Source organism: Carassius carassius, chromosome 24 (assembly GCF_963082965.1).
Source record: "Carassius carassius chromosome 24, fCarCar2.1, whole genome shotgun sequence".
In the NCBI taxonomy this organism is placed as follows: domain Eukaryota; kingdom Metazoa; phylum Chordata; class Actinopteri; order Cypriniformes; family Cyprinidae; genus Carassius; species Carassius carassius.
In genome coordinates this window covers 21,796,944-21,821,386 of record NC_081778.1, presented here as the reverse complement: position 1 = coordinate 21,821,386, position 24,443 = coordinate 21,796,944, and the positions used below count along the sequence as shown (strand labels likewise).

Sequence of the window (24,443 nt, the reverse complement as noted above, 5' to 3'; positions counted from 1 at the left end):
ACAGAGCAATTAAATTGTATATATGATATAAATAAAAACAGTATTCTTCCACTAAACAATGTAACGTTACTGTAGAGTGGAAACCCTGAAAAATAGGTTTGGGAACAGCTCTTGCTCGTCTTTTGTTTGTAGTGAATCAATTATTCAAGAACTCACAAATGTCAATCATTATTGAATAACTGCATAAATGTTGTATTTATTAGAGACATTGTGTAAAAAAAGTGTACTCTTACACGTTTTCTTATGGAATGGGTTTCTGATGGTAGGATGGAGAACAGTCAAGATGCCGCAGTTGACGTAGATTGTTGAGATGCTGTGTGTGTGCATTTGTCGTCAGCTGTGGTCATACACGTTCAGTAAACAATTGTACAGTCTTCATCCTGAGTTTTGATAAAAAGTACAGTTTGTCACAGGCTGAGAAATGACATGGAATGAAAAGGAACTTCAACTGATGTGTGGATAAAAGCGGTGTAACATTAAAGTCAGAATGGAGAGTGGATGGAGTTCTAAGAATCTATGAAAACAGGTCACTTACACTTCAGCCCTGTCCCAAATGTCGCTCTTGTGTATTTCCATTGATTAAATTCTGCATGGATTGTTATGTAAAAGCTCACTGCGAGGTATAAACACCCTTTTTATTTTAAAATGATAAATGGGACAACCTGCAATCCTGTGGACTTGACGGACCACAGGCTCACATCAATTGCACCAACTGGGACCATAAAGTGGCTCTTAATCATTCACAGCACATCCAGTTCAGAAATGCATAAACGTCAGTGAAGCTTGACAATAAAACAACTCTTTAACTTTTTTTTTAAGGTTTCCACATCCATCAAAACATAGGCTCTACGAGATCAACGTATATGATCAAAGATGATTTCATCCACCAGTCACAATATGTGGAAGTACAATAGGCTTTCACATGATCTCATTGATTCTTAGTGTGTTTGGGGGAATGTCCTCAATGAGTTATGAGTGGAGAGGTTAGAGAGCTCCTATCCTGTGATGTGGCACTTGTAGGGTCTGCAGGTTGGGGCAGGTGAAGTATGGCGCAGGCAAGAAACACGTGGCCACTCCATTCGAAGCAAACGGGAGCGTTGGCCCATAAAAAACCTCCTCTTTCCCCTTGGTGCTCACGTCTAGCACCTGCCAAACAGACAAATGATGGCATCTCAACACTAATTATTCAACATGTCATTCAAACATATGCACCATTCAAGTCAACTCACCTGAATGCAGGCAAGTGGTTCATTTGTCCAAATTGAATATCCACCAACCACATAGATTCTGTCATCATGGACGGACACTCCTGCCTCATTTTGGCCTATGAGGATAATGTAAAAAATATTACCATGGTCTATTAACCCTTTCAGGAACAGTGGAGAGGTGAAAAGCCACTTTGTCTTTCATTTTGCTTGAAAGTATGAATTTTTGCTGTTTTTTGTTTGTTTGTTTTAACTAATTTGTCTCCAAAGTCTGAGCTTTTTAAAACTTATTGCACACAACTTTTATTTAACTTTTTTTTTAACTTTAAACTGTCACTTCTGGCCAAAATTCATAATAATGCTTTCTCCAGTGAAAGTCCATCCCCTGTTGTCCTTTCATATCATAATCCCCTAACATATTTACTTAGTTGTTCAAATGGTTTAGAATATTTTCACTTGTAAGCGATGCTTGATGACTGGAGAAAGCAATATAATGGATAAAGGATTAGTATTTTAGCCTATTGCTTCACAAGACGTAATTGACAGACTGGAGTCATGTCGATTACTTTCAGATTATTGTAATGATCAGCTGTTTTCAGTCTTATTCTGACAGAACCTATTCACTGCAGAGGATCCATTGGTGAGCAAGTGATGTAATGCTATATTTCTCCACATCTGTTCCGACAAATTAACAAACTCATCTACATTCTGTATTTGATTTCAGCAAATTTTCATTTTTGGGTGAACTATTTGTCAGTACCATATTAACTGGCACTGTTATATGAAACCATCACTGTACCATGGTATCACTTTGGTACTTCTAGTAAGAACAATATAGTGATTCAAAACAATTACAGTATATATAGAAATGCTACCTTTTAAAGAGAAAGGGAATAGTGTTCTGCAAGAATAGTTGAATAATCATATCTATTACTTGGCTGGAATTTTTGTGTTTGTGTGTGTGTGTAGTGACCTGTGAGAAGACTGAAGGTGCAGCGTGTCCACTGGTCCATGTCTATGTCATAAGAGTCAATGTGTCTAACCAGGATGCGGTCATTGTTGTAGTCCAGATCATTCCCCCCCAGCACATACAGCTGCCTTTTTACTGCCGCCATCACATGGTACACCCTCCTCTGCAACATGGGACTGCGCGCTAACCATTGATTCTATGACAGAGAGGGAATATCAAAAAAAAAAAAAGCATATAATTATTTAAAAAAAAAAATTCAATATATACAATTAAACAGGGTTTTTTAACTAATATATATATATATATATATATACACAGTATAGACCAAAAGTTTGGACACACTTTCTCATTCAAAGAGTTTTCTTTATTTTCATGACTATGAAAATTGTAGATTCACACTGAAGGCATCAAAACTATGAATTAACACATGTGGAATTATATATGGAATTATATACATAACAAAAAAGTGCGAAACAACTGAAAATATGTCATATTCTAGGTTCTTCAAAGTAGCCACCTTTTGCTTTGATTACTGCTTTGCACACTCTTGGCATTCTCTTGATGAGCTTCAAGAGGTAGTCACCTGAAATGGTCTTCCAACAGTCTTGAAGGAGTTCCCCGAGAGATGCTTAGCACTTGATGGCCCTTTTGCCTTCTGTCTGCGGTCCAGCTCACCCCTAAACCATCTCGATTGGGTTCAGGTCCGGTGACTGTGGAGGCCAGGTCATCTGGCGCAGCACCCCATCACTCTCCTTCTTGGTCAAATAGCCCTTGATGCCTTCAGTGTGACTCTACAATTCTCATAGTAATGAAAATAAAGAAAACTCTTTGAATGAGAAGGTGTGTCCAAACTTTTGGTCTGTACTGTATATATATATATATTTTTTTTTTTTACTTTGTCTGAGCAAATCATTATTTCTTTAGCATATTCCAGTGCATGGGTGTGACCATTTACTTGTGAGAGGTGTGTGTAGATGCAGAGATTGCACAAGCAGTGGTGAGAGTGTGAATATACACGTGTGTGTTTGGCGACCATCTGTTGAGGGTGGTGTGGGTAGGGGGTTGCTGTTCCTGGCAGGTGAATGCAAAGCCACTTTGAATACCAATGAGCCTCTGCCTCCTGTTCTTTCCTCCTCTTTTTTTCTTTATATCTCTCTCTTTGAAAAATACACAGTTGCATTGACCACAGATGTTCTACAATACTTATTCTTGTGTCTTTTTAAATGTAATATTAATAAATGGCAGTGGTGTAGAGGAGTGGTGTAGAAGGTCCTTGTGTTGGGTTTTTTTTTTTTTGAGCATTTGCACAATATGAAATTATATTTTATTTATTTTAGTTTGTATGTTAATGGCATATGAAACACCCCTGACTTTAATCAGGGTAGATGCCATATTTAAAGTCCTTTTAATAGATCATAATTATTTTAATTTGTGGTCAATAATTTATCTGACATAAAACTAAAAATACGTCTTTCCAAAACAATTCTTGGTAACACAAAACTGTAATGTATAATGATATTATACCAACAACCATTAGATGAATATTTTTGTATATATATAGTAAGGCATTATATTAAGTCACATTTAAAATCTTCAGATTTTACTACAGTAATGCAGTAACAGGCATATTTTGTGTATTGTATATTTTGAATAAGCATATATTAGGGTTGGGAATCATTCAAATCTGCGTTTGCGCTGCCGCTGACCTAAACAGAGCAGCTGTCATGTATATGTATGAAAAAGCTTCACAAACAGTCTTTTCAACCACACAGTATCATTATTTATGTGTAACAAAGTACTGGGATAAAAGTTTATAGTTCAAAAATAAACACTGATGTCTACCATAGCAATTAAAATAGAGCAAATCACCTTTTGGAAGTAAAGTAAATAAAGATTTATCGATGATGTTATGCCAGTAGGTGGCTGTTAAAAATGTATTTGTCTTTGAATCATTCATTCAAGAGATTCATTCAAAAATGGCAATTCATCCAGTAATGAAAGAAGCAAATCTTGAGTAAGTCACTGAATCATTCATTCATGAATTACAAGTGATTTTGTTTAGTTGTCTGTTTTTTCTTCAGAATCGTAAGAGAACTACAACCTCCATTAAAAGAAGTCTCAATTTATCCATAATTATGCATCTCTATTTCGCACACAAACAGCTCTTAATCAAGTCCATTTCTTATGTAGCCTGTTGATTTTCATTCATGGTATTCAGCTGCATCTAAATGTTTTGCAAAAAGAGACCAAATAAATATGTCTGATATCTAATTGTTTGAATTATTATTATTTTTTTAATTTTTTACCACATTGGAATCGAAACTGGGAATTGATAAGAATCTGAATCGGAATTGATCAAAATTCAAACGATACCCAACCCCAGTAAATATGTGTTTTGAAGTCACTTACGCTCACCAATTTTATATTTATTCGACCAAAAATACAGTAAAAAGAGAAATATTGTGCAACATTATTACAATTTAAAGTTACTGTTTTCTATGCTAATATATTTTAAAATGTAATTTATTCCTGTGATGGCAAAGCTTAATTTTAAGCAGTCATTACTCCATTCTTCACTGTCACATGATTCATCAGAAATCATTCTAATATGATGATTTGGTTCCCGAGGAACGAGTTTCTTCTTATTATCAGTGAAAACAATCATACTGCTTCATATTTTTGTGGAAACCGTGATACATTTCTTTCAAGATTTTATGATGAATAGAAAGTTCAAATGAACAGCATTTAAGCATTTAAGAAATACAATTCTTTTGGAATATTAGTGTATTTACATACTTGCTGAATAAATCTATCTTATTTACACATAAAAAATTATACCCATCTACATTAGTCTAATATAACCACATAAATACCAATATATTACCTGTCCTGGGTCATATACCATCAGTCGATTCTGGTACTGAGCTGTGTTAGTGACACCACCTGGAACAGAAGGAGCCATTATCATACTTTAAACCGATTCTAGTAATGCTTTTAAATTTTGGGCCTAGAACCTCAGTGAGGGTCTTATACACACACAGATGCCTGATAAATGCATGGGAGTGTGCTAAATGTTAAGTAATGTATTAGTACCTGAGACCCAGAGCAGCCCATCCGCCACGCAACCTGCATGACAGGACAGCGAACGGTCAAACGGATGCACATAGGTCCACTTGTTTTTCTTGGGACAGTAGCGCTCCACACTGGGCAGAACCTGCCTCAGTTCATTCCTCCCACCAACTGCATAGAGATACTGTCCCAGAGCTCCCAGCACAAAGTGCTCCCTGCAAGCCTTCATTGGTGCAATATCAGTCCAGCGGTTTACCCTTGGATCATACCGGCATGCAGTCCTCACGGCACACGTCCTTCCAGTGGCATGTTCCACCTCCCCACCAGCCACAAACAGGAAGTTGCCCATGACAGCCACACAGTGGTGACTTCGTCCAGCAGGCATGGGTGTCAACTCGCTCCAGTTCGAACCCCCAGCAACGCGCAAGTGCTCCTGTGTGGCAGGGTTGAAGAACCGCAGCTCCCGTACGCGACTGACCTCCCGTTTGCGCCCGCCGACAATATATAGCGTCAAAGACTGAAAACGCGGCGTGGTTCGTCCTGTCTGGCATAAAGGTTGTGCAAATACAGAGCGGTGGTAGTCCAACGCCTCCTCCACCAGGGCGGCAACGGTGCTGCTGGAGTTGAGAAAGGGGTGGCTGTTGGCCACATGGTGCAGGGCAGAGACTTCCATCAGGCCGTAGCGCACGTGTTGCAGCAGTTCCTCCATGTACTGGTATCTGCAATCATGCTCCAGCCAACACACCAGCAACTACAGTGGGGCAGAGTGGCTCATCAGTATTCACCACCGATTCAGGATCAGGAGATCAAACTGCTCATTTTACAGACTGCAGCTCACACCATCCACACAATACCGTCTGTCTATGCAGGGCCAAATTTTTTTTATCATTGCATGCTAATGCTTAAGACATTGTGTCTCTATACAGTGATGAGAAGACAGCTGCAGATAAGATGGGGGGTGGGATCTCGGAGCACGCACACACGCGCTCATGAGACGTGCGTGTGAAGCATGCACACATACGCACTCCAGCGCAGCCAAGGGAGTTAGACAAAGAGGAGTTAATTGAACCTGAGAGCAATCTAGACTGTTTAGCTGCAGAGGCATGTGAGTATGGCGGAGATGGCTGGAGATAAGCGATGCCACTCTTGTAGAAAAAAAGTGGCTTTTAACACAATCAGGTCTGAGATGGAGAACTTATTATAGCATTCCGAGATCATGGGCCACCATCTCTAGACATTCCGCAGCTGTCTCCTACACACAAATGGCGAATTTAAATGCTTGTAATATATTTTTACATTTACATTTATGCATTTAGCAGACGCTTTTATCCAAATCGACATACAGTGCATTCAGTCTATACATTTTTACCAGTATGTGTGTTCCCTGGGAATTGTACCCACGACCTTTTGCGCTGCTAACGCAATGCTCTACCACTGAGCCATTATTCTTGGAGTATTACATCCTTTAAATATTTAATGGCACAACGCGAATGTCCGATTTTTACTGTACTTACACAAAATAATTTAAAATGCATTAACTGGTACTTCTAGAAATAAAACATGGCAGTTTGTGGTACAGTGTGTTATTTCTGAGCCACTAACAGCACCAAATTGCAGAGATGATGATTGCTAGCAAAAAAGGTTTCCCCAAACACTCCCCCCATCTGCCATTGGCTCTTAAACAGGAAATCCTTCCCCAAACTCAGATCTCTGTCAGAAGCTCTAACAAACAGAGCCACTTTTGAGCTCATTAAACTGCTTATGGCCTACTTATGCATATTTAACTTTAAGAAATGCTTCAAATTAAACAATAAAGATTATATGTTTTCACTCATATTAAAATTAGCCATAATATCCAATGCCAATAAGCCTATAACTAGTTATATGTTATGACTTATAAGCAATAAATTGCTGACATATAATTCTATACAATACTGTCTAAACAAATTAGAAATAAAAATTATTTTAAATGCTATTTGTGAATTTAGACATTATAATTTGCAGTAAGAAAAACAGATATTCATGTATTGTTATGGATAACAGACTATTAAATTCTTAATGTTTTTAAACATTGATTAACTTGAAGTGAGCAATTGAAGTGATAATTAAATGCACAATTAAAGATCTAATATCAGCTAATATATATATATATTGAGTAAAGTATAAGATTGACACAATGGTATACAATTCTGATAAATTAAAAAATCTGTAATCTCGACGATAATCATTGGTACCATAGTGTGTATTCCTAAATAATTACACAGTTAAGTTTAAGTGCGCAGAGGTTTCAGCAAAACCCTCCATTCCTGTTCGGTGTCATTTATCATGTAACGCTCTGTTTGAGGTTCTGTTTTGCTTTCTTCCATTCTCTGAATTTTAGTTGTTGTTTTTTTCAACCCTCCTTATTCCTTTTCACAGCCAACAGAAAAGAATAAGAAAGAGAATGAGTGAGAGTGGAAAATGAGAGAGGGAGATAGGGGGAGAGAGAGAGAGAGAGAGAGAGAGACAGAGAGAGAGAGAGAGACAGAGAGAGAGAGAGACAGAGACAGAGAGAGTGAGGTGTGAGAGAGAGAGAGAGAGAGAGAGAGAGAGAGAGAGAGAGAGAGGTGTGAGAGAGAGAGAGAGAGAGACAGAGAAAGTGAGGTGTAAGAGAGAGAGAGAGTGAGGTGTGAGCGAGGCAGCGTCTGTTGACTGTGAAGGTCACACTGGATCAGAGAACTTCCTCGGGGCATAAATAAACTCCCCCACCCACTCCTGCACGGAGAAAGACAGACAGAGAGTGAGTGCGAGAGAAGAAAAAAAGAACAAAAAAAAAACAACAAAAAGGAAGAAAATGTGATTTCCAGAGCGTGAGACTCAGAGAACTCTGCATGATGATGATTGACATCAAGCCAAACTATATCGAGGGTAGTAATGGCGGGTGCACGTTCGGACCAGCGGACGGCAGCACCAGCCCCTGTGCCATCACGCTTCCATCTGATGCCCAAATTAACCTTCTCTGCAGAGTGAAGGAGGCCCAAAGCAGCCTAATCAGGGCATGATTATGGCAGCAGCAACTGGTTAAAGGGTCAGGGTAATTGTGCCATCAGAGGGCTGATTGTTTTCAATCAGTAGGGCGGCCAGAGTGACAGCTGGAGGATTGAGGTGCTGATGGAGCCGCAGTGGGCCTAATCAGAGAGAGGCTGGGTGGGGGGTGTGGTGGGGATGCCTGATTGGTGCAAATGAATAGTCACACCACAGCCCCCCCCCCCCCCCCCACCTAGACTACAGCCTCCGCCCGTGTGTACATACACACACACATTTTGTCTGCACACCTTTTTTTCTCAAATTTACACCATAAATTAAACAGGTGGAGTTTGTGTATATGGCCTTGCGCATTCAGACGCTTTGTGTTTGGCAGCCATTATAGAGAATGTCACAGGGTCCAAAAATCTGAGAAGTTCTTTTCTGATTCAATTCAACATTTTTAATTATTAAATTACACATTATTATATAGTATTAAATTATAATATATTACAAATTATAGCGAAAACTTGATCTAAAAATTTTACTTTAATGGACCCTTTTCAAATTTCCAGGGTTCTCAGAAGTGGAAGTCATCGTAGTTGGTTGAACTTCTACAGCGGTGAACGGAAAGTACAACAAATATAATAAGTAGTAATAAGGTAATAAAATATAAAGATTTAAAAATGATCATAAAGTTTTAAAAATGATCATATAAAAAAACTATATTTACGATGTTAATGACTGTGGAAATGCATCATATGGTGGTGTGGAGTACACTTCTGAACTCCACACCACCAATCTAACCTGCACCTGCCTTATTACTGCACTGGTCACAGTACTTTACATACATGTATTTGCACTACTCATATTTTGCACAGACTGCACATTGTTAAAGCTATTACACTATAAACTGTCTAAAGTTGTTACTGTACAAAGCACAGTAAACTATTTCTATAAAAATATCATTGCACTACTGTTATTTTGCATAGAATAGATTGTTTAACAATACTTTTGCACACTCATCCAACTGTATTTACTGTATTTATTACCACTGTTCTTACGTTGCTGCTGTTCATAATGTGTATATAATCGTACATTGCTCTGTTCATAATGTACATACAATCCCTACATTAGATTCCTATTTATATTTTGTATATACTCTGCTCAATACTGTATATAGCAACTCCACTGTACATTCTGTAAATCATAGCTTCACTTACTCTGCACTTTTATGTATATAAAACACTATATTCTTGCACTTATGGTTAAATGCTAACTGCATTTCATTAGCTCTGTACTTGTACTCTGCATAATGACAATAAAGTTGAATCTAATCTAATCTAAACACTGTCTGTGAATAGGGTAGATTACAAAATGTACTGTCCATTGTTTTGGTTTAATGACAGCAGTCCTGAGAGCTCCACGAGTGTGTGTAAAACCTAGTTATCACATTGTTTACATAATTCAAGATGTTCCAAAGAGCATCTTGAGCTTTAACAGAGAGGTTCACATTAGTGTTCTACATATGATGTAGAAACTTAAATATTTCATAACTGTTTTGAAGAGTTTAAGTCTGTGAATTTGCGGCCCACACACCTGCCATATCTCCTCCTCACTAAGGGAGGTGAGGCGGTCACTTTTTAGCACTTCCCTGAGGAGCCGATAAGGTAGAAGCAGCACTTCCTCTTGTCTGTTCCTCTGCAGCTCAGAGAGGTGATCCACCAGAAAGCCCACCACTGCTTCCTCTAGAGCCGGCAAGTGGAAGAGGTCTGCCAGCTTGTATAGGTCCAGGTAGTTAAAACTGTTCAGCTCCTGCAGGCACAGATATAAATACAGACAGATTCACAGTCAGAGGGGGTCAGAGGTTTTATTCATGCTAAAGTCTATGAACACAAACTAGTTTTACAGTATAAAATTAAATCTTACAAAGATATCACCATGAATGTAAAAACACAGTTGTTTAATATTGTAATACAGTATATATTACAGTTATAATAAGTGATTATTAGAAGCTCAACAGAGCTGAATCTCATTAAAGTTCCCAATATCCAAAAATGTAGCCCGGAAAATTAGAGAGCTAAATCCTCTGAGGATGTTCCACAGACGCATGATGACGAAGACACAGAGACTGACTGCCATCTACTGGATAAAATTATTAACAAGCACTTTTTAAATACAGTGATGAGCCATAAAAAGGCTGCAGATCTGAATTCTGCAGAATCAGCTCAAAATCATTAAAGAATACTGACTAAGATTTTTCACACAAAAGCTTCAGGAGAATCACATATTCTTATGATATACACTTACCTAAAGGATTATTAGGAACACCTGTTTAATTTCTCATTAATGCAATTATCTAATCAAACAATCACATGGCAGTAGTTTCAATGCATTTAGGGGTGTGGTCCTGGTCAAGACAATCTCCTGAACTCCAAACTGAATGTCAGAATGGGAAAGAAAGGTGATTTAAGCAATTTTGAGCGTGGCATGGTTGTTGGTACCAGACGGGCCGGTCTGAGTATTGCACAATCTGCTCAGTTTCTGGGATTTTCAACTTTGACTGAAATAACCACTCGAGGTATGCAGCAAAGCATTTGTGAAGCCACATCACGCACGCATCTTGAGGCGGATGGGCTACAACAGCAGAAGACCCCACCGGGTACCACTCATCTCCACTACAAATAGGAAAAAGAGGCTACAATTTGCACGAGCTCATCAAAATTGGACAGTTGAAGACTGGAAAAATGTTGCCTGGTCTGATGAGTCTCGATTTCTGTTGAGACATTCAGATGGTAGAGTCAGAATTTGGCGTAAACAGAATGAGAACATGGATCCATCATGCCTTGTTACCACTGTGCAGGCTGGTGGTGGTGGTGTAATGGTGTAGGGGATGTTTTCTTGGCACACTTTAGGCCCCTTAGTGCCAATTGGGCATCGTTTAAATGCCACGGCCTACCTGAGCATTGTTTCTGACCATGTCCATCCCTTTATGACCACCATGTAACCATCCTCTGATGGCTGCTTCCAGCAGGATAATGCACCATGTCACAAAGCTCGAATCATTTCAAATTGGTTTCTTGAACATGACAATGAGTTCACTGTACTAAAATGGCCCCCAGAGTCACCAGATCTCAACCCAATAGAGCATCTTTGGGATGTGGTGGAACGGGAGCTTTGTGCCCTGGATGTGCATCCCACAAATCTCCATCAACTGCAAGATGCTATCCTATCAATATGGGCCAACATTTCTAAAGAAAGCTTTCAGCACCTTGTTGAATCAGTGCCATGTAGAATTCAGGCAGTTCTGAAGGTGAAAGGGGTCAAACACAGCATTAGTATGGTGTTCCTAATAATCCTTTAGGTGAGTGTATACTCTAATGATAACTCTATGGTTATCTGTGTCGTTTTGAGAATGGAAGCTCCAAATAAACATTCATTGTAATCACATGGAAAAGAGCATAAGGGTGATAACATAAGAATGAATTATTTTTTTATAACCATTGCTTTAATAAATGAACAGGAAGCAGGAACACAGTAGCACTTTTATAGAAACAAAATCTGACACAAGCAATGATGTTGTAAAATAAAGATCTGATTACACAGTGAAGTTATATGTAGTACCTGCTGAACTGGACAGAAATTACTCATAAACGCACCTGAATTAGATAGTGGGAACAGAGGCTGAGCAGTTCCAGCAGCTGAAGGTGGCTTCCAGCAGACAGGACATCTTGTATCACTCCTGGCTCCAGCATGATCTACAAACAAAGGACTGAAGTAAGACTATCCTAAGAAACCACAATCTTGCAATCAGATTGATGAAGAGAAACACAGAACAGTGACCCTGAGTTAAATATTGTCTAAAAGTAAGTCTTGCATTTTAAGCCATCTCTATAGTAATGTGTATAGCAGACTACTTTATTAAATGTCTTAACATACTTCATGATCCCTAGCAGAGATGGGTAGTAACGAGTTACATTTACTTCGTTACATTTACTTGAGTAATGTTTTGGGGGAACGAATACTTTTCGGAGTATATTTAAAGATGGGTACTTTATACTCTTACTTGAGTAAGTTTTGGGGGGAAAATCTGTACTTTTACTTCGTTACTTTGGGCGACGCTCCTCTCGTTACTTTATCTTAATGCAATAAATGTTAGGTGCTTCAGTTTATTCCAAACGCGCCGTCTACTTTTCTCTGGGCAATGAGCGATGCCCTTTCGCGAATGATTCATTCTTTTGAGTCAATTCTGTTCAAAGGCTTGATCAAACCAATTGGCAAACGAGTGAATTGGTTCATGAATCAGTTTGAATGAGTCGTTCAGTTCCCTGCCGCACGCGCTGAGCGTCTGAAGTGGTTCACTCGGAGTTGTAACGTTTAAGAACAGAAAGAGCGTTGAAAACATGGCTGGAACTGCACTGAATTGAAATCTGCAAAGGCTATTATTTGCTAGCGATGGAGATCCTTATTAGATGAACACCGCGTGTGCTGTCTACTGTTTAACAGGTAATAACTTGGGCTACATTCGATTACAGTACACGATACCACTGACATTAGTTTGTTGTACGTGTGTGTGGCTTATAACAGAGGGGAGTCAAGTTGAATGCAGCTTCCAAAAGACAAAAAATAGCCGATTAAGATTTTATTAATTTTAATACAATCACACTGGCGTGAGTACGTTCAGCAAGTCATATAATCACCTGCTAAATTCAGATCTGTGATCGCTTGCTGGCGCTGAGCAAGAGATAGATGCGTTTATACAGCGCTGCGTATTATAACAAATCACACATGATTCTTTTGAGCTTATTAAAGCATTGGCCAATCAGAGGTGTTCCGATGAGTCATCGCTAAAATTCCGGTTCTTCCTTCACTCGCTCATTGACTGAATACCTCTTTCTGGCGAATTCTCTCGCAGGAACAACAAAGTGCAGATGTTTGTACGAATCTTTAATTAAATATTGATTTCACAGTGTTAACAGTTTCAGTGATTTTAATGGGAGTTTCTGAGAGTGATTGAAATCTAGACTGTCTGTGAAAATTATCTTTAATAATGTAAATGTTATTTGCTCTCTTTCTGAACAATGAAAGATTAGTAGCAATATTTATATCACATTAACTTTCAATGTTAAATTCACATTTAATATAAAGTCAGTCGTATTAAAAATATGTTATGGCATGACACCTATATCTGTTACTTAAGTAAACAGACAGGGTTTTATAATAAATTACATAAATTGGAGTAAAGGCTGATGAAATATATACATTTATACACGCACACATACATTACATACATTTTATCTATATATCTAAATAAAAATAGGCTCAGTATATATGACCCAAAGTAACTAGTAACTAACTACTTGAGTAGATTTTTTATCCGATACTCTTTTACTCTTACTCAAGTAACTATTCAAGACTAGTACTTTTACTTTTACTTGAGTAAATATTTCTAGAAGTACTTTTACTTTTACTTGAGTACAGTTTTTGGGTACTCTACCCACCTCTGATCCTTAGTAATGTACGGAGTGCATTATATGGTCATACAAATGCAGTTTCATTTTAATAAAAATTGAATAGCGAAACAAAATGTCACATTCTCTGCACCACAGATGGTTAGCTCAAATCATGAAAAAATAAATAAATAAATTATATATATATATATATATATAATTTTATATATATAATTTTTTTTTTCAGGCTGAAGCAACTAAAGCACATATGCATCCATAACTGTGAGCATAGTGAGAACTATAATTGATCCAATTCAGTTACACCATTCAAATGTTTGTGGTTGGTAAGATACTTTTTAGATGTTATTGAAATAGGTGTCTTATGCTCCCCAAGGGTACATTTGATTGATAAAAAAAATACAGTAAAAACTGTAAAATTAAGAAATATTATTACAATTTTAAAATAACAGTTTTCAACTTGAATATATTTTAAAATGTATTTTTAATTTAAAATGTCAAGTTATTTCAATATAAATTTATATTTTGATACATTTGCAAGTGTGGATAGTGTGCAGGATTGATTTTTTATTTTATTTTGATTAATAGAACATTTAAAAGAACACCATTTATTTGAAATATAAATCATTTGAAACATTATAAAAGCCTTTACAGTCACTTCTGATCCACTACTGATCAATAGCCCCTTTACTGGTAAATTACCCATGTGTGAATAAGACCTTTTTAAAAATACCGGTAAATTTGTTCCAGCAATTTACCGATATGATAAGTTGTAACATATCCAGTAAATTACCATAATATGCTGTGTGTGAACACGGCACAAGATTACCGTATGAGCATGTACAAGCTCAGAACAAGCTGATGTAAGACTTCTACTTTAGGCAACTTAAAAATGCCAGGGCTACCTACATGGTGACATTTTCAAAACTGGACAAGCATTTATTAAAACTGGTCACATGCTCGTTGCAATCTTTATTTATCCAATCAATGTTATTGACCTCATAAATATGCATCAAATAACATAAGCTCACAGTTTACAAATGTATAGTAAATTATATATAATCATATAACATTCACACATATAATAACCAGAATTAGATGTTTATAAGCCCATTTGTGATGCTCTAGAATAAATTTGATTATTCACAATTATTTCACTTATCTGCTCCTATTTGTAGAGTGTATTCATTATGGGGTCTTTCCAGAACCTAAAGACCTGTCTTTGCTTGAGGCACAGTCAATTTTTGTTTGTTTTGCATATTCAGGTTCTATGTAGCTGTGTGGGCTATGCTGAATTTACCTGGCCTGTGTAGGCGAAGTCCAGTGCGTGCTTCAGTCCCACGCTAGTCACACCCTGGAGAGTTACCTCATCTGCCTCACTCTCCACCATGCAAAGACTGAACATGGCCTGAAGACAGACACACACAAACTTATGAGCAGGATGCACCACAGAACTAGAGTAATATAGCATCTTGTAAATAGACTTTAAAATAAAACGTCAATAAACTCTTCATTCAAGTCTAAAGAGTCTCGTACTGGAAATTAAAGTGAATCTATGACCATCAATCAGTGCGGTCTTTAGTTTGGCACTCACAAAATAAAGAGAGCAAGAGGCCAGCGCTGTCCCGCTGTGTTCTCTGGCAGGAGTACACTAATCAAAAGCATTGATTGCTGTCACACAGCGAGTGTAGGATGGTCATTGATCAGAGCACATGGAGAAAAGGAAGTCAAAGGACATTGGATCATCATTACATCTGCCAAACATCACTGATCAAACCTAATGCTTCTAATGATGAAGATCCAGTGTTAAAAAAAGCCTTATTCTGGATTAAAATTAGTATCAGTGTTTAATCCTTTAAAAGAATCAATAGACATCTAAAGGCCCGTTCACACCAAGAACGATAACTATAAAGATAACGATATTAGCGTCCACACCAGCGAACAATATTGTCTGTGTATTTAAGTGGATGCGCGTCTGCTGCTTTAAATTCTCGAGTTCATTACAGCAGGATTGATTCTGATTGGTTGGCAATGTTTTATCATTCATCAGGAAAAAAAAATTGTTCTGAAAGTGATTCCAACAATATCGTTTCTCTGTCCTTTATCGTTATAGTTGTGGTGTGGACTCTGCTATTCTTTAATATTGAGAACGATTTTTAGAACTATATCTTTATCGTTATCTTTATAGTTATCGTACTTGGTGTGAACGGGCCTTAATTCAGGTCTTGGCTCAGTCTGAAGCCTAAATGTGCTGAAAATAGATTGCAAATGTTTATCATCTTATCTTTGTCACCTCACCTTCAGAAACGTTTTCCCAGTAGTAATATCACATTTGAAGTGCCTGATACAAGTTTACTGTGTTTTTCTATTATCTATTTTATAAGCAGCACTTTTTTAATGCCTGACCTCAGTTCACATTCAGACTTTCAAAAGCACTCATTAGAGCTGAGAGTTGTTGGTTTGTTGACAGTAATTAGAGGGCTCCTTACTGGGACACCACAGCCCATAGGCAAGACTTACAGGATTTTTTGGAAGGGGTTTGTGGCACTAAGGATGACCAGTCCTAAATCACACGTCTGGCTGGCTGACTTCAGACCTTCGACAAGCAGAGCAGCTGGTCAGATAACAGCTTTGTGAGCTAATTAGTTTACAACGCATGCCTTTTGAACCATATGACAATACAGATTTATTCAGTGCCTCACATCAGTGTTTACGGCATTGCTGCACTGTGAATCTTTAGTACCATGCAATTGTATTTCACATGAGCTGAAAATGCATGTTTTATGTTTATACAGTGCACCACAAAAACAACAGTGAGGACAATACAGACAAAACAACAACATACAACAATACCATTGTAGTTTGATTCACAAACAAATTACTTTTATGACTTAAATTACTGTTTTTTTATGAACAGTTCAAAAAGATTAATAACTGGTTGGGATCAGTGTGGTGAATCCCTCACTGAAGTTAATCGGCCAGAATGATTACTGAATCATCATCTGAGTCACTGAACTTACTTGTGTACTTACTTGTTGCGGATATCATTAATTGTTAAAGATATACTTGTATAGCCTACTTGTGTGTAGCCTAGTGTGTGTGTGTGTGTGTGTGTGTGTATGTGTGTGTGGGTGTGTGTGTGTATACTGCACATAGATGTACTCTTTTTATGTTAAAAATCTCAAGCAAATGTGTTGACAGACAGACAGACAGACAGACAGACAGACAGACAGACAGATAGATAGACAGATAGATAGATAGATAGATAGATAGATAGATAGATAGATAGATAGATAGATAGATAGATAGATAGATAGATAGATAGATAGCAAAACAGGTGCCACTGTGTAAACTGGTGTAATTTTTACACATTATGAAGATAATATACGAGCTCGCTACCTACCATTTTGGGTGCTTTCTTCCATCCATATAAGGTTTTTTTTACCATCTTTCTGTGTTTCAGATAACACATCTCTACTTAACAAGCCCTAAAACTGTACGTATAATTCATGCACAAACAATGCAGGACCACTTGTATGCCAAAGTGAAATACTTGTGATTTATTAATTAGTTTAAATAAAATTAATTTTCTAATGCAAATCATTTTGGTATTCACAGTAGAGCATCAGACACATGCTCATGCAAGCCTGCCTATTTGAATCTTTTCAACCGTTCCACTTAATAGAAATCAGGAAAAATACAAACCTTTCAGGCATACTACATCAAAGAGTAGCTGTCAAACTGAGCCAACAACTTGCTTTGATTTGTGTACACAGTAACTATATTGACTGAAGCTTTGGATGAGTCCATGTTTTACATAAGCCACGACCGCTAACAAAGGCAGGTGTCCTTTTCATTTCCTGTCTTGCCTTCCATGTGAACTGTACATATTTGAATCAGGATTGCACTGCTATAAAGCAAAGTGCAGTCATCGTTTACGTATATCACACTGTTCCAAACTCGCATGACTTCTGTGAAGCACAAAACAAGATGTTTAACAGCAAATTTATGCTGCTGTTTTCCAAGTATTGAAATGGAATTATGCTTTACAGCTCCCATAATTTCACAGTGATTTCAAACCTGGCACAAAACATTTTGATACATATTTGAATGTATATGTACACATTATTTTTAGTGTATAACGACTAAGAAGTACACATTACATTTCTATCTACAAAGCTTTGGATGGTTTCAGAAGATTTGTAATTTTGCACTCAACTCAAATGGCTACTTCAGTGGTACGTTTATGGTGCCTTTTTGGAACTCAGCAGCACTTGACCCCATTCACTTTCATTGTATAGAAAAAGACAGTGTGAACTGAATCTCCCTTTCTGTTCCAAAAATATGGATATTCATGGAAGCCCTTTTCTGCCACATAAGAAAAACTTCGGTAAAAACTTTGGTAACTCAGAATTCTGAAATACAAAGTCATAATTATGACATCACAAGTTGGAATTAAGAGATACTAAGTCATAATTATGACATAAGTTATACTTTAAAGTCATGATTATGACTTCTTATCTAATAACTTCAACTTTTCGTCGTAATTGTTTTTTGTATGTCACAGCTATGACTTTATCTCGTATTATCTCTTTTTGTTTCTTTATTTATGTTGTAATAATTTGTCATCATTTAAACTTTTTATGTTATAATTATAGCTTAGTATGTCATAATTTTAACTTTTGTATACAACCCGAATTCCGGAAAAGTTGGGACGTTTTTTAAATTTTAATAAAATGAAAACTAAAAGACTTTCAAATCACATGAGCCAATATTTTATTCACAATAGAACATAGATAACATAGCAAATGTTTAAACTGAGCAAGTTTACAATTTTATGCACAAAATGAGCTCATTTCAATTTTGATTTCTGCTACAGGTCTCAAAATAGTTGTTTACCATGTTTACCATGGTGTAGCATCTCCTTTTCTTTTCAAAACAGTTTGAAGAAGTCTGGGCTTTGAGGCTATGAGTTGCTGAAGTTTTGCTGTTGGAATTTGGTCCCATTCTTGCCTTATATAGATTTCCAGCTGCTGAAGAGTTCGTGGTCGTCTTTGACGTATTTTTAGTTTAATGATGCGCCAAATGTTCTCTATAGGTGAAAGATCTGGACTGCAGGCAGGCCAGGTTAGCACCCGGACTCTTCTACGACGAAGCCATGCTGTTGTTATAGCTGCAGTATGTGGTTTTGCATTGTCCTGCTGAAATAAACAAGGCCTTCCCTGAAATAGACGTTGTTTGGAGGGAAGCATATGTTGCTCTAAAACCTTGTCCCTTACGCACAGAGATTTCTCCAGTTTCTCTGAATCTTTTGATGATGTTATGCACTGTAGATGATGAGATTTGCAAAGCCTTTGCAATTTGACGTTGAGGAACATTGTTTTTAAAGTTTTCCACAATTTTTTTACGCAGTCTTTCACAGATTGGAGAGCCTCTGCCCATCTTTACTTCTGAGAGATTTCTCTAAGACAAAGCTTTTATAGCTAATCATGTTACAGACCTGATATCAATTAACTTAATTAATCACTAGATGTTCTCCCAGCTGAATCTTTTCAAAACTGCTTGCTTTTTTAGCCATTTGTTGCCCCCGTGCCAACTTTTTTGAGACCTGTAGCAGGCATTAAATTTTAAATGAGCTAATTAAGTGGATAAAAGTGTAAAATTTCTCAGTTTAAACATTTGCTACGTTATCTATGTTCTATTGTGAATACAATATTGGCTCATGTGATTTGAAATTCCTTTAGTTTTCATTTTATTAAAATTTAAAAAACGTCCCAACTTTTCCGGAATTCGGGTTGTATTATTATTATTATTATTATGACTTTTTATGTCATAATTATGATTTGAAAAACACAATGTCTTTCCTATGTAGCAGAAATGGGCTTCAATAGATATCGAATGACATGATGGCAAAAATACATATTTTCGGATGAACTGTTCTTTTAGTACACACCTGCATAAGTGTAGCTTTATACAGAGCATAGAAACCTAAAGAAACTTGAGTGGTAAACACTCTCATTGATCATGTTTCACCTCCAGAATGTAAAATCTCACCCGGAAGTAATCACTGCAGGCTGCCAGAACTGCCTTGTGAGCATGGAACTTCTGCTCCCCGGCGACCAGGGTGACATCGCAGAGCAGTCCGTCTTTGCGCTGCTGATTAAGGGCAGAGAGGACAGAGTCCTGGTGGGATTTGGACTGACACAGCCTTTGTCCTGTCAGCATGTCCTGAGAGCTGAAACACAAGAACAATGCTGCAAGACAAGCCTATGCTTGGAAATTGTGAATGTCTCATCATGGAATCCCGTGCCCAGAAACAATAAAGTGTGCATGTGTGCATATGTGTCTTTCTGCCTGCTGCTTAACACTAGGTCTATCAATACATCTATTCAGTAAGTGAGATGTCATTGATTTTCACTGCTCCTGTGGCCCTAAACAGCTCTTTTCAGCTCAACAAATTCAGATTTAGCTCTCATTCTCTGTCTGTTCACTGGGAAGAAAATAAAAAATAAATAGAAAAAGAATGCAGAAATACTATAGTAAAACGTATTAATTGGTTAACTAACCTTAGCAAAAGGTTATATATATTTTTGTATGCTTTGCAATTATACATACATACAGCCTGCAGTAGTGCATGTATGTTTACAAAATACAAAACAAGTTATTTTACTGTAAAGATTGAAAGATAAATACAAATAAAATAAATATAATTTCAAGCCTAAATTGTTATACATTTATAAACAAAATGTATATTTATAACCAGGGATGCACTTATGTGGAGCACAAGTCTGCATGTGTAACAAAATAAAAAATGCGCTGGATAAATAAGTTCAGACCATTCATTTGCATACTAACATGGTTGACAGCTGTTAATGCACAATCACCATTTTTGATCAGCTAACTGTTATAATTTCTAAGATTTCCATTCTGAACTGAAAGCATTAGCAGCTTTCAGCACTAATTTCTTCCTGATGTTCATTTTCAAATAAACAACTCCTGTTTCAAATTCTCAAGTGTGTTTTCGTGATAAAATGTGGTTTGGGAACAGGATAGAGTCGTTGGGTGACAGAGTTGTTGTCAGCTTGTGTAGTGTGTGACCCCCTTTACGTGGTGTCACGTAGTGTGAACACCACAATGACTTCAAGACAGACAGCAATTTATGTAGTCTGAACAACACAGCGATCTGCCGATGGTTTAAGTAATGTAGTATGAACTAGGCTTTACTTGCTGGCAACCCTTGCAAAAGCTTGCTGATTTTAGCTTAGAAAATTTTGAAAATGCTTATTAAAAAAATTAAAATGTAATAATTAGCAATTAATTTTTTTAAATGTACTATAAAGTATTTTTATTTTTATTTAATACTTTAATTAAAAAATAATATTTTTAATTTTAAAATATAATAGCATTATCACACTTTTTTTGTTTGTTTATTAATTTTATTAACAAAACAACAAAGTGCAATAATACTATTATTACTGTTATCATTTTATTTTTTTTATAGTTATATTTAATGGCTCACACTATGTGCAGTATGAGCACCATACCACATCTCCAGGTGCTCTCATGAGAACCAGACCAAATAACTTATGTGTAACCCTGTTTATAACAGTTTTAAGAAGGCAATGTATACACTTTCACAATAAAATTATATTTTTATGATTAAAAAATAAAAACCTCTTTTTGAATTAATATGCATATGGGCATTACCAACATTTGATAATATTTTTTGTTAGTTATTCACATTGGAGAGCTAAATGCTATATTGTACATGATTAATGCTAACTGCATTATTGTAGCGTGACGTAGCATTATTTACACAGATGGCCTATGAGGGTGAAACTGTGATCAATGTTATTATTGTTAGTATGGACAACAGTTGGTGGGCTGGGAGGAGGGGTATTAATGAAAACATCATGTTGCTCTAAGAATTTTGCAGTAAGAAAAACATTTTAATACTAGTTAATATTCATGTTTGATGATTTTAATCTTATAAATGTAGAGTATAGAATATAGCCACCAAAATGCCTCAACAATGTCAGTTACATTCACTGTTTTCTAAGTATTTTTTGCAGAAAACTTAATAAAACATGTTTTAAAGTATTAGTTAACATGCAGTAGTACCGCCTTCTGGGAGAGAAACGCTTCAGATGACCTCAGATATCCTCCAGAGCTCTTTAAATAATGCTGAACATGTCACAACAACTCGCATCAAATCCAACGGCACCTACATCACATTGAATCTCACCAAAGAGCTGAGGACACGGTCACCTCTCAAGGTAGACTGAGGTGTCCAGAACGTACCTGGGAGGAGGCTCAGAGGGCATGCTCCTGGAGGAGAGAGGAGGAGGAAGGACTGCTTCCTGCTGATACTACAAAACACCAGACAGGCCTGACTGAGCATGTGCAGCACTCTATAGTGAAAGAACAGAAACAGCAAAGACTGAGAGTGAATAAGGACATAGCCTACATATCTGCGCAGCCTCTCATAGACTGAATATCTCTGAATATCTCTGAATATCGGAGCATCTCGATGGAGCTACTGAAATGAAGAGCTTTTAAAGATTGAAAAGATTTGCCTAAGCAAAACAGAGCTTTTTTCTAAATTTTTCTCAATTGAGAAACATATCTGAAGTATATTACATGCTATAGCCTACACTTTATATTAAAATGTAACACATTTCCTCACAAAATTCTAATATTGTAATACAAAAGAAATCATTAGATATTTTTTTAATTGTATTTATACATTATGGTACCACTTGTTGCACTAGCTTTATGCTGATTTTAACATTAATAGTAATAATAATAACATTTGTAAAAAATGACAAAAAATTAAATTAACATAAAACAAAATTACAAATAAATAAAATATGTCTGTGTCATCAGACAGGACAACTTCAAATTACAATATAGAGAATCTAAAAATTGATAATAATGAAACTTGCACTCACGCTAATAATTAAAACAATAATGCATATTAATTTATTTAGAATTTTGGGGATGAAATGTGCATAACAGTCATAAAAATATGGTACAAGGTTAACAAAAATCTTAAAGGTCCTATTAACATTCATTTTTTTTCTATATGAAAGGCAGGGGAGTGAAAATATGACCCGGACATAGTTTTGGGAGATTCATAGATGCGGTAATGCTCAAGCACAACAAAATAGAAGAAACATAATAAAACCCCACTCACCCTATCGATGCACAACGTGTTTGGATACAAAACAGCTACAAGGCAAAGATCATTCTGATCCAAAGTCAGTCTGTGGCGCTCCTCTCATACAGCCTCATGTGATGGTCAAATGGTTTCAAGGCAGAGAACAGGCGATTTGATGCAGAACTCATTGGAACCTAATAGCCCATGGTGTCTGAGGCATCCCAGCGGATATTGATCTGATTACAAAATGACCTTCAGTCAGCAGACTGTAGTCCACGGACGATGGAGGAGAAAAGAAGAGAGTAAAGGAAAGACATAATGTCCATTAAACAGTATGACATTTGTTTTTTCTCAATAGCTTCGGTGTGTCACTCAAATGGTCCTATCTATCATCTTCAGCCTGTCACTGACCTACTTAACCAGAATACACCCTTAATCCATCAAAGGAGACAATGACAGTTTAAGTCATATACCGTCGCGTTAAAATCAAAGCGGAGGTTATATATTACAAAAAAATAAAAACAATATTAATAACCTGTATGCGGATGTTGTTTTGTCCATTATTATTATTATCATCATTATTTTGAGTTAATTACGTCACGAACACAAAGCACCCCTGTCACTAAACGCAGATTAGAGTGATTAATCGTCAGTCCCTTCAAAATCACTTTTAAACCTCAACTGTCAAAGGTCTCCTAGCAACAGGGCAGAAACGAGAATATTTGTGCAACAAGAAATGTAATCCTCACTGAAGACCCGCCCAACTGCAACCTTATGACAATCAGCTGTGAACTCTTTCGGTAACGTTACATCCATTCAGCAGCCATCCGTAATCACTGTCTAAACGCTTCTATATGTCAGAGAATATTCAACGTAAATATACAAACATACACCGGGCTAAAAAGCGCACGCACGCAGTGTACCTTCGTGTCCAGTGTCCCCTTCTCTCGATTTTATCCGATGTCGGGTCACTTGGAAAACTTTGACTGACCCAAACGAAATATCTGCATCGACCCCAGGAGAAAAGGGTCTAGAGACTGGGGGCGTAACTCGTCACGTATGCCCGATGCATCTTCTGAGCTACGGTAAACGCTAGAGTCTTAATCAGTCCCCGCCTCTCGCGGTCACATGCGCGCGGGATCATGTGTGTCCACAGGCGCCGAATATGAAGAGCAAACCAGCAAAAACATTGTGAGATTTTCTTATTGGTTTTGAGTTACGTATATTTTGGTATCTGATATGTTGTTTTATAACATAATTAGTGAATAAACAGACTTACAAGTCTGTAATATAGCCTAATAAAAAATATTTTATTGCATAAAAGTGTGAATAATTTATGAACTTGGCAACTCCCATTAAGTTTTAAGATGCTATTACTTTGACTTAAAATGAATAAAAATTAAAATGTGTATGTTATGGAAGTTTGCTGAGGCCCTCTAGTGGTCCCGGCCCCTCAATGAGAACCACTGGGTTGAACTAATATGCAGATTGCAACTTTAAACGTCATTGAAAGCATGAAGTGTTTTGAATACTGTGCCACTTTCGCCTGCAATGTATTTAAACTAAAC

At 37.0% G+C, this 24,443-nt stretch overlaps 1 protein-coding gene across 3 annotated transcripts; it reads right to left on the bottom strand.

The window, feature by feature from the left end:
* Window positions 1-168: 168 nt before the first annotated feature.
* LOC132103188 (kelch-like protein 32) lies at window positions 169-23,988 on the bottom strand. Of its 3 annotated transcripts, none has more exons than XM_059508078.1 (12): window positions 23,790-23,988; window positions 22,912-23,141; window positions 22,017-22,126; window positions 19,770-19,950; window positions 15,016-15,123; window positions 11,907-12,005; window positions 9,847-10,062; window positions 5,269-5,995; window positions 5,060-5,118; window positions 2,179-2,371; window positions 1,230-1,324; window positions 169-1,146 (listed from the first exon to the last, which is right to left on the bottom strand). In XM_059508078.1, exons 3-12 carry the CDS (start codon window positions 22,037-22,039, stop codon window positions 985-987), a joined length of 1,863 nt encoding a protein of 620 aa, XP_059364061.1. In that variant the 5' UTR covers window positions 22,040-22,126; window positions 22,912-23,141; window positions 23,790-23,988; the 3' UTR covers window positions 169-984. The 3 variants fall into 3 exon arrangements, with proteins under 3 accessions (XP_059364061.1, XP_059364060.1, XP_059364062.1); XM_059508077.1 differs by having other exon boundaries at window positions 23,799-23,988; XM_059508079.1 differs by lacking the exons at window positions 19,770-19,950; window positions 22,017-22,126; window positions 22,912-23,141; window positions 23,790-23,988 and adding an exon at window positions 17,421-17,554.
* Between the last annotated feature and the right edge of the window lie 455 nt (window positions 23,989-24,443).